This window comes from Anopheles cruzii, chromosome X, assembly GCF_943734635.1.
Source record: "Anopheles cruzii chromosome X, idAnoCruzAS_RS32_06, whole genome shotgun sequence".
Lineage (NCBI taxonomy): Eukaryota > Metazoa > Arthropoda > Insecta > Diptera > Culicidae > Anopheles > Anopheles cruzii.
In genome coordinates, this window is record NC_069143.1 from 10001332 (window position 1) to 10012094 (window position 10763).

Here is a 10763-nt window from a genome sequence, read left to right on the forward strand (position 1 = left end):
ACTTAAAGTCTCCTTAGCCCCGAGCCGCGACAGAAGGTTGTCAATAACTTCGATAGAAATTGATACCCTGTCGGCCGTGTCGCTCCATTTGTCACAGCAGAAGTTGATGAGTACACTGTGTCCAACGAGGCTTTTACCAGCCGGTACCCACGCCACAGACAAAACCGTCCCACGGCCCTAAGCAGCGTAATTGGATCTCAAGAGATTTTACTCTGCCAATGTGTAGAGTGGACTTGTGGCGCATAGGGCTGAGTGACGTGTCGAAAGTGAAACTGGCAGGCGAAGGCCGTGAAAGTGAAACTGGATGATCAGCATAGATACAATGAGACAACAAGACACTCGGACACTGATGCTGCTGTGTCCAAGGAGGAAGCACATCAAAACTTAAATCCTTCATAATGAGCAGCACAGGATGATGCCTGTGTGTGTCTCTATTCGCATTGTTGCACTTGCTTCGCCACACAAAGCTCCCCATGCACCGCTCGCCCATCTTGTTCCTTTCCTTCAATCGAACGCTAGTGCCCGATGACCAGCCCGTTGATTCCGCTCCCTAAAGCGTCGGGCATTACTTCGGAGTTGTCCACTCTCGGGCTCGGGCCCACTCCCGTACGACGGACCTGCAGAGCTTCTGCTTCAATCGGCTCGCCTTCGGATCACAGTTGGATCGCTCCATACGAATGGGTGACCGAAAATATTTTCTCTAGCTTTGGTTTGAAAAAAGTGAACCCATTTTTCCGTCGCATAAAGCAATGTTGGGATATTGGGAACTCCACAACAACGGTTTTTGTTTTAATGTAAATTAAACCTCTTCTTCTAAATTTAAGTTTTTATTGATTTAATTTTTTTCCCAAATTATCCATTAGATTATGTTTTCCTAATTTTTTTATGTTCTCCTGCTTCTCAAGCATTTATTAAGCATTTTGTTTCTTCTCAGAAAGCACTCAGAAGCCTAAAGTAAACTAAAAAAAGCTATAGAAAGCCACCTAAACTATATAAAGTGATTTTCCTTAAGGTAACTTTTTCCATTTGAGGACACCACCGGGCACCAGTGTGCAGATGGGTTGGTTTTCTAATTCTGGTTCCCGCGAGCCCAGTGAGTCCGCGAACGAAAGCGTAATCGAGCCGATGGCGACGACGACGACGACGACGAAGACGACGACGACAATGGCAACCAACACTGTGCTTCGCCGACGGCTGGCTGTTAAGCCATAAGCGCTTCGAAGGCCGTTCGAAGCCAGGAAAACATCTAACTGGCGAGCCCGCCCGCCAGAGTGTGCAACAGTGTCTTGCCGTAGCTGGTCGTGTCGTGCTGGCTCCGGAGCACTCCGCGTAGTGGTGTGTCCAACTGGTGTCCCCAGTAAAGCGTGTGCCCTGCGTAGATCTTTCAGCTTTCCAGCTTTAACGCGACTGAACTACGCGCAAGTGATATATTAAGTATCCAGTCCAGCTACCAGCAGGGCGGCTAGATCAGCGATGGTCAATTCTGCGTTCGATCTTCGGTCATTGTAGCGTTGAGCAAACATAATCTTGAGACGCCCAGTTTCCGTTCGGAAGTATTAAACAGCGCAAAGAAAGCCAATAAATAACGGTCCATTAGGTTGCTATCGTTTCCGCGAGGAGTGCAAACGGATCACTGTGCACATCCCAATAACCCACACACGCGTTACGTATATACGCTCAGGGCTACGATGTAACACATCAAAAAGTTTTGTGCGTCGGGGTACGGGAAACTCTTCCTGGCGCTTAATCTAATTAGCAGCCGCATTGCTTCCTCGCTGCCCGGGTAGGTAGATATGGTTTAAAAACTGCCCAAGCACTTTTGAGAAACCGACGTTCTCTCTCCGGCAATCGGTAAAAACACCAACCAACGAAGTAGCTGGCTAAGCAGTGCCCGCCAGGTTTCGCTGAAGCTGGCCCGTTTTCGGTAGTGAAGCTACCAGAGGCCTAGAGGACGGAACCTTCATTGGGATCCTTCGCTCCGGGATCGGCGAGAGTAAGGTGCGCTGGGTTACGATAGAACACGCATCATCACGCATGCCACGCAAATAAAAGTAAGCTCTTCCTTTCCACCCAACACCAGACTCCACACATTCGCCACAAGGGGTACGCGGCATCGAGCGACGGGCAGCAGCAGCAGTTTGCAATGTAAATCCGGCGGGTGTGCAGAAGACATCAAATGAAATCAGCACCGTGCGCCCCGACAGCGCCGTTCCTGGCAATCCATTTCAATAACGTACTACGTTACTGCCACCAATAAAACTAAATCCCCGCGTCACAGGATCAACCCCTATCAACCCCGGCGTGCGGCGTGAATCGTGCGGCTATGGAGAAGCTGGAAGAGTACCAGGGTTGGGCTGGACGGTGGCACCAGTGGCGGGATGGGGCCCGGGAGCGGTACAACGGGTGGCGCGAGCGGCACCCCCGGGGCATCGGCCAGTACGTGCTGGATACGTTCTCGCTCGGTCCATCGAACGCGGCGGCGGCTGGCGAAACCGTTGGCGGAGGTTCCCGGGGGGGCGAGTGGAACGAGAACACGGTCGACTTTTCGCACATCTATCGGTAAGTGTCCGGCGGGCGGGCGGAGCAGTGGGCAGCAAGAGGCAGAGGAACGAGGATCGTTCATCGTTCCAGCACTTCGTTCTTCTTACGCAATTTCGGATTCGGGTTGAGGATTAGCCGTAACGTGCAGCGTCATCGAACTCCTATCCGCTTCCCTAATTGCGCGCGCTCTCTCTCTCTTCCCCTCTCCCATCCCATCCACGGGACACGGGTAGGCACAAAACTCGTCTGGAGCTGGTCCGCATATCAGCGGCAGTCATGGGAATCGAGTTTTCGTACGCTGCCGAGACGGCGTTCGTTTCACCGACATTGCTGAAAATAGGCGTCGAGCATCAGCACATGACCCTGGTCTGGTGTTTATCGCCGTTGATTGGCTTCTTTCTGACGCCGCTGTTCGGTTCGCTGAGCGACCACTGTCGCAGCAACCTTGGCCGGCGGCGACCGTTCATCTTGCTCCTCTCGGTCGGTGTACTGCTGGGGCTGCTGCTGGTGCCGAACGGAGAGGATCTCGGCTACGCGATGGGCGACTTCAACGGCACTAACGCAACGGCGCTCGCCGCCGGAAACGACACCGGCAGTGTGGGCAACCCGTCACTCCCGGTACCACTGGCCCACCGAGCGACCGCGTCCGAGACAAAGTTGGAGGCACCGTCTGCAGCGGAACAGCCGGTCGCACACCGACCGCGTCACCCGTGGGGCATCTTCTTCACCATCGTCGGGACGATGATGCTCGACTTCAACGCGGATGCCTGCCAGAGTCCGTCGCGGGCGTTCCTGTTGGACGTGACGATCCCAGAGGACCATGCGCGCGGCCTGTCCACCTTCACCATCATGGCGGGGCTGGGCGGATTTATGGGCTACTCGCTGGGCGGTATCGACTGGGACAACACGTCGGTGGGTGTAGCGTTCGGGGGGCACGTGCGGGCCGTCTTCTCGCTCATCACGATCATCTTCATCGTGTGCGTCCTGTGCACCGTCACCAGTTTCAGCGAGATCCCACTCTCGATCCTGGAGCAGGAGCTCGAACGGCAGCCACCGCCACCAACGACGGCTTCCGTGCCGTCCGACGCCCCGTCGGAGTGCCAGAGCCGAGTGCTAGCCGAGCGGGGCGGCGACACAGAATCGTACGGTGCCATGGCCGATCAAACGGGTGGCTTCGCCAACGATGCCGGTCTGCAGCTGCCACCGAGCACCAAGCAGCGCCGAAACACGATGCTTGCCCTGCCGCCGACTCAGCATACCGTGCCGATCAAGTCTTCATCGTCCTACGACGTGTTGCCTGGTGGTAACTTTGCCGAGACAAGCTTCAACCGTAGCGCGACGAAGTCGCCTGAAGGGGGCCACGGAACATTGGCACCCGGTGGTGCGCTGGCTGCTGATGACTGCCCCCCGGCCGCTACCCTAGCCACGTACCTGATGTCTATCGTCTACATGCCGCACTCGCTGCGGATGCTGTGCCTGACCAATCTGTTCTGCTGGATGGCCCATGTCTGCTACTCGCTCTACTTTACCGACTTTGTCGGCGAGGCCGTCTTCCGGGGTGATCCGAAGGTAGGTAACTGGAGGGTCAATAGCAGAGGTCCACGGAGATGCCAGCGCCTACACCGTGCTTTCATAACATTCGCAGGCCCTGGACGGTACCGAGGAGTACTTGCTGTACGAAGCGGGCGTTCGTTTCGGGTGCTGGGGCATGGCGATGTACTCGCTGTCCTGCGCGTGCTACTCGCTGCTGATCGAGCGTCTGATCCAGCGGTTCCGGGCACGCCGCGTCTACGTCGGTGGGTTGCTCTTCTACTGCTGCGGCATGACGTTGATGGCGCTTTCCAAGCACCGGGTCGGTGTCATCGTGTTCAGCTGGACCGCTGGCGTCATGTACTCGACCCTCTTCACCATGCCGTACCTGCTAGTGGCTCACTACCACCTGGAAGGAAAAGTAAGGATTAGGGACTCATCTGCCCAAACGCGCTGGTGGTAACGCACTTACTCTGTTTCACCCTAGTTCGAGGTCGAGGACGCGGGAGTGGTGAAGCAGCAGTCGAACGTGGCCGTCCGAGGGCTTGGTACGGATGTGGCCATCGTCAGCAGTATGGTGTTTCTGGCACAGTTCGTACTGTCCATCTGCATGGGCTCGATCGTTACCTGGACCGGCACAACGACGACCGTAGTCGCCGTGGCCGCACTACTCAGCTTCTGCGGGGCACTGGCGGCGACGCAAGTCATGTATTTAGATTTATAAAACACACATTCCAAACCGGCTAGGCCTCTATTTCACCGTACTCGGTATCGTGTTCGTTATTCGTCTACCCTGTGACTGCCGTCACTGTTATCCCTATTCAAATGCCGCGTTGTGTATGTGTGTTTATGCTTATAGGCTGATGAATCTGTGAAGCAATACGCAACGCTTCCTCTCTCTCTCAGTACAATGTTCATAGCCCACCCGAAAACAAAAACTATACGCTATACGACACTACTTACTAATAAATGGTAGTTACTATCAATGATGCGCCTACTCAACTAACCAAGCATACGTCTTTTTGCTTTATTGATGTTTAATCTGTGCACCTACACCATCGTTGAGGAAAGAACTGCATGAAATATAAAACAACCAAACACTTTAGACTGCCTCTTGGACAAAGAGTTGTTTGAATGAAATAACATCTGAAATAACATCAATCAAAATCTGGAATGGCTGAAAGTATTAGATAAATTATTAAAGAAAAATCCCAATCCGTTCTGCTTTAGCAAGCCTTAGGCGTCAGCAAACGACGAAAAGCATCACGAGGCAGAGGCCGAAACTCCTAATTAGATCAACTTATGCAATCAGTTCGGATAGTTTTTTTTTAATCTTGGAAGAACGGACCGGGCCGTATTTATAGTTCGGATAGTTATTAAGTTAAAATACAGTTTGTGGTTGTTAAGTTTGAGTCATTTCGTATTTCATTTCATTTCAATTCACTTGTCACTAGAATCTTTCTGTTTTATAAAATACACATTCCATTTCTTAAGGTAGATCAGTTATTCACAGTTTGGTTTCGAAATGGCTTATTCCGAAAAAAAATCCTCATTCAAATAAACCTATCGAACTGTACCACACATGTGGTGCTAATAGTTTTGGCACGAAAATGTGTCTAACATTCTGCCTTATGCATAACTATGTTATGAGAAAGGGTAGCATAAGCTGAAAACTGATAGAACAAAACACACGCAGTGGAACCAGCTCTGGAGTAAATAAATGCCTGTTTCCATAACCGAAAGGTTTAATTAACATGGAAAATCTTTCGTGGTCCGTTTTTTTTAAATTTAAATCAAGTGGGCAAACTATAGGAGACGGCATTGATAATGATTAATAAGTCGATATTTTTTTACCTTGTTAGTTGCAAACTTGTGTGTTACACACTGGCAAAACAAATGGGAATATACAGGAAAATGCCATGGTCTGGCATTACTTCCCGGAAGATTTCTAGTTTGCTGAGATGGCTAACCACTGAACGTTTTCGAATTGGCTTCAAACCGCTGCCTTCTTACGAATGCCAATTCTGTTATTGAATTGGCTTTAATTGTCCAGTACAACGGTAACGTAAACGAATCACATTTCCTTTAATTTTCCTAATATGTTATGTTGTTCCTATTGCCATACTCCAGATGCGCCCATTTTTTCATTACTTTTCTTGCGCTGTGATTCTGCCACTTTCGTTGGATCTTTTTGACTATCAATCGATCACATACCGTTAGCAGTGGTGGGTTTGTTGGTTTTATTTGATTTCTTAATTAATCGCCTTGCGTAGTAATGAATACTGAAAACAATTTAAACCCACCAATAGTTATGGTGGCGTAATTATGTATACACTCTTGGAATAATTCAAATTGGACCGTTAAACTGCCTCTATAGAATAATAAGGCGATTGATGTAATGAAGCAAAATAAATATCGAAATACTTATCGTACTTAAGAAAAAATTTAATAAGGCTGTGAATTTAGAACAAAAACCGTAAATATAATAGCTGTTACAAAACGTCCATCTATTCCTAAAACGAGTGACCCCTGGCAGGCCTACATTTTCCATTTCGTTTTAAGTTTGTTTGAAGTAGATAAGTTCGTAAGTTTAGTAAGTTTAAGGTAGTTCGCTACTGAACAAATATCACCTTTTTGTGTATAATTAGTTTCGCGACATGAACTCTCCAACATCTGCAACTCTCGTTACAGCGCTCTATATATAGTACAGATATATTCAATACAAAAAATACAAAACAAACTCCTAGGACCGTGACGTGATGTGACTAGTCAGCCATGTCAGCCAAAATCACCACTTCGTAATAAAGTAGGACGGTTTTGTTTAAGTTTTTTAATATCGTAAGATAACTCGTTATCTCAATCCAATGTTGGGGAAAGAGGTGGGATCATCATCATCATCATCTCAAACTATTAACACTTTCTACGATTGAAGAAAGAATACATGGCACCAAAGATTTAAAATTTAAATTAAACAAATTTGCCTGAAGGATAACGTAAATTGATAGCCACATTTTTACGATGGTTGGTTAGTGTTCAGAGACTTCGCGATGTCTAGTCTTCATGTCTAGTCTTGCGAACTTCGATTGTATGAAATAGATCCACAAATACACATAATAATTGCCGCTGAAATACAAGTTGTAAGTAGTGAGAAAAACGTATCTCAATTTTGGAAGTGTTTATTAAACAAGTGTTGACGAGAAATTTGTATAAGATTCGTTCTGCTCTGCATAGTGAGACACAAATTTGATAAAAAATAATATAATATCGATTTCATAGTCCATAAAGAATGTCGTAAAAACAAGGTAAATTGAACATCAAATAATACAAACAGTTATACACAGCGAAATAGTGGAATAGCAAACAGTTAAGAAAACCGATTATAATTATTGTTAGAATGTTGAATGAAATTCCATCCTATAACTAACAATCCATCATATTACTAACAATCTGAGCAATTTGAAAATGTTTACAAATGGATACCTTTTTTCAGAATTACAAAAAAAATAGATATTTGTTTTGTCTACGGAGATCAAAAATAACGTCGACAATAGGAACACAAACTTCAGTTTAAACATTTAATTGTAGTTGGAATCGCTGTACCATGTTTCATGTTTCGCAAATGAATCTGTGGCAAATAATGGTTTGGTGGGTTTTGCGTTTTAATTTCCCTTTGATCTTTCGTGGCTTGTAACGTTTCGTGTCAGAATATATTTTTTTTGTTGGCTCAAAAGCGAAGACGAGAGTCACCTGGGAATTGTGACGCTGTACTTTGTACTGTATATTGAAGTTGTTGTGTAGATGTTTTTAATATTTTGATTATTGTAACTAGATGCCGGTAACGGACTAATGTCTGATGTCTTTCACTTCATCATTGCTACTAGATAATGATCTGACTATGCCACGTTACTGTTGCTTGTTCTGATCATAGTTATTACTACAACTGTTGCCAATAAAGTATGAGGCCATATTGTTGCCAAGGTTCGTAGTAAACGCGAGAAGTAAATGATACGCATTCTGGAAATTGAGCTTTACATTTATGGCTAGTCGCAGAGAGCAAAAAAATGAGCTTGTTTTCTTATCGGTTTGCTATAACGTTAACGCTTTTTTGCACATGACGGAATGATATCCTCAGAACCATCCGCATAAGGAACTATCGGACGATGAAGTAAGGATGGAAAAGATCATTTCGTCCTTCGTAGTTTTGTAATTAAAGAAATAACTTATAAAATATAGGTGGTGTTGCTGTGGTGGCTGGTGTTCTCCTCTTTTGTTTTCCTTTTAATGTTCTTTGGTCGTACGTCGAAGTCATATTTCGTAAAAGCAATTCATTTATGAGTTTGTTTCGATGTTTGATCAGCGAAATTAGGAATATTTTTATGAGTTTTGATGTTGTTTTCGTTATGGCATTGGTTCGTTTGTGCGTTTACCCACGAGGTACGAGCCATACTTGTAGATGGCAGATCGCTGAAAAGATTGCCTACGTTATCTGAATACTCACATTGCTTCTCATCTACAGGCACCGGATCACCTTGTCGATCACTTCTTGCCAACGATGGTTGATTTTGCTTTTTGATTCCCCTTTTGATCTTTGCGTGCCGTGTAACGTTTCGTGTCCGAATAATTTATTTTGGTTCGAGGGCGAAGTCGAGAGTCACGTGGGATTTGTAATGTTGTACTATTCGCTGAAGTTGCTGGATCGATTTCTTTAGTACTTTGATCGTTGATCGTTGAACTAGTAGTCGGTAACGGGCCAGTGATGCCTTTCGCCTCATCATTGCTTTTAGATGATAAGCTGATAGTGTGACGGTTCTGTAATTTGTTCCCGTTTTGATCCGAATTCGCCGTATGATCCGAACCATCACTACGGCTGTTGCCACTAACGTATGTGGCCATATTGTCAAGGTTCATAATAGGTGCGAGAAGTAAATGATAAGGAAACTGCAAATTGAACGTTACAATTAGGACAAGTCACAAAGGGCAATAAAATTGAGAATTTTTTCTTACCGATTTGCGATAACATTTACGCTTTTTTGCACCAGATGGAATGATATCTTCAGTCTCATCCGCATAAGCAACTAACGGTCGTTTTACACGTTGTTCATTAAACAAGGAATGGAAAGGATCATTTCGTACTTCGTAGTTGTTTAATGTAGGAACTAACTCATGCAATGTACGAAGCTCCTTGGCAGTGCCACTTGTGTTCTCTGTTTTTTTCTTTATGATGTTCGTTGGTACGTTGGTGGCGAATTTTCTGGCAGCAAGTCGCTGTATGGTAGCAGCAGTGTCATTAGGGCTATTTTCGAGAGTTTCGCTCTGAGGTTTGATGTTGTTTTCGTTCAGATGTTGGTACATTTGTACTTTGCCTTTTTTAACCATACTTGTAGATGGCATATCGCTGAAAACGGTTTTTTGACGAACTGATTCTGAACCTGCAGAACTTTTTCCGTCATAATTTATGCCATCTGTGGATGTCGAGGTGGTGCTTAAATTATCACCCGGTTCCATAATACGCTGCTTGCTGTTACTCGTGCGCTCACGACTGCAAGAATTGCTCAAGAAGGTGTTGTCCAAATGCCTATAATTGTGTAACAAAACAACGTTATTGCTCATGTACTCTACTAATAGATATTCATACTATTTATTTACTTGCTGGAAAGAAATAGTTGATTACGATTTTTCAGTGCTTGCTGTGTAGGGCCAGGTTCGGAGGTTATATTATCCTGAGGGATGACACAAGAAAGTAGTTGTGGCGCACAACGTACTTGCTGTCGTATGACTTTTGGAACTAGCGTTGGTGCAAAGTTCGGCTCATTTTGTTCTTGTTTTCTCTTTGTTTCAGCAGCAGAAAGCCGTTTAGACGTAGTTGATGACCTAGATTCGTTTTTGTCATAGCAACATCTGACGATGATGTTGCTACGACGTTCGCTTGTGCTCATGGTCATTTCCATGATTAAATTGCCGTTTAAATTGCGTTCACACAGAAGCTGAAGTTCGCCTATCACCGATACTCACTTCGTAGGTTGATGAATCAGAATTGGTCCGGCAAATCGCCGGCACACTCGCGACGCAATACCAAATATTATGCCAATTTACGTCAAATGGCGCTAACGCTTCAAGCATAGCCTTTTCCCGGAATTCTGAACAGATGTTCGAAAAGATATGTATGTAGGTGTGCCGATGACATTTCATTGACCCAACCGTTTCATTTTCGAAAAAGCAGAATAATAATTAATTTAGAGATTATTATAGGTTTGGGGAAATGGGACGTTTATAAAATCAGTGCCCACGAAAAATGTAAAAATTATACATAGTTTCGAGTTATAATAAATTGCGCCCTCAATTGCCGAAATCGGAACGCTTCAAGGACTGCATGAAGCGTCTGAAGCGTTGCTGGTTCCGTGTTTCTATTAAGATTACTCTAACACAGGTCGAAACAAAAGATTTCCGGCATATGCTACGTTGATTAAAATATCAAAAACAAATTTCACGAACTGATCGAAAACTTCTTTTCACAAATCCCGAAAATAAATGTTATCAAAAATAAGGTAACTTAGTAAAAAAAGTAACTTAGATGAATGAGTGAGAGAAAAAACGAAAGAAATGACCGAAATCGGAATAGACTACGGTTTAAACGGTGCAGCCCGAAAAAGGGAAGTGTTCAGCTCATGTTCGGAGTAAATGAGAATATTCCG

At 45.4% G+C, this 10763-nt stretch overlaps 1 protein-coding gene and 1 long non-coding RNA gene across 3 annotated transcripts; both read left to right on the top strand.

Moving 5' to 3' along the window:
• Positions 1-1297: 1297 nt before the first annotated feature.
• LOC128270918 (uncharacterized) lies at positions 1298-1970 on the top strand. Its single transcript, XR_008269208.1, has 3 exons — positions 1298-1597; positions 1682-1783; positions 1877-1970. It is a non-coding gene; the product is annotated as an uncharacterized LOC128270918 (long non-coding RNA).
• Positions 1971-2132: 162 nt separating this feature from the next.
• Positions 2133-5510, top strand: LOC128274107 (proton-associated sugar transporter A). Of its 2 annotated transcripts, XM_053012205.1 has the most exons (6): positions 2133-2440; positions 2522-2559; positions 2775-3138; positions 3205-4110; positions 4187-4492; positions 4559-5510. In XM_053012205.1, the coding sequence occupies exons 1-6, from the start codon at positions 2324-2326 to the stop codon at positions 4793-4795; spliced, it is 1968 nt and encodes a 655-aa protein (XP_052868165.1). In that variant the 5' UTR covers positions 2133-2323; the 3' UTR covers positions 4796-5510. The 2 variants fall into 2 exon arrangements, with proteins under 2 accessions (XP_052868165.1, XP_052868158.1); XM_053012198.1 differs by having other exon boundaries at positions 2133-2559; positions 2775-4110.
• The last annotated feature ends 5253 nt before the right edge of the window (positions 5511-10763 follow it).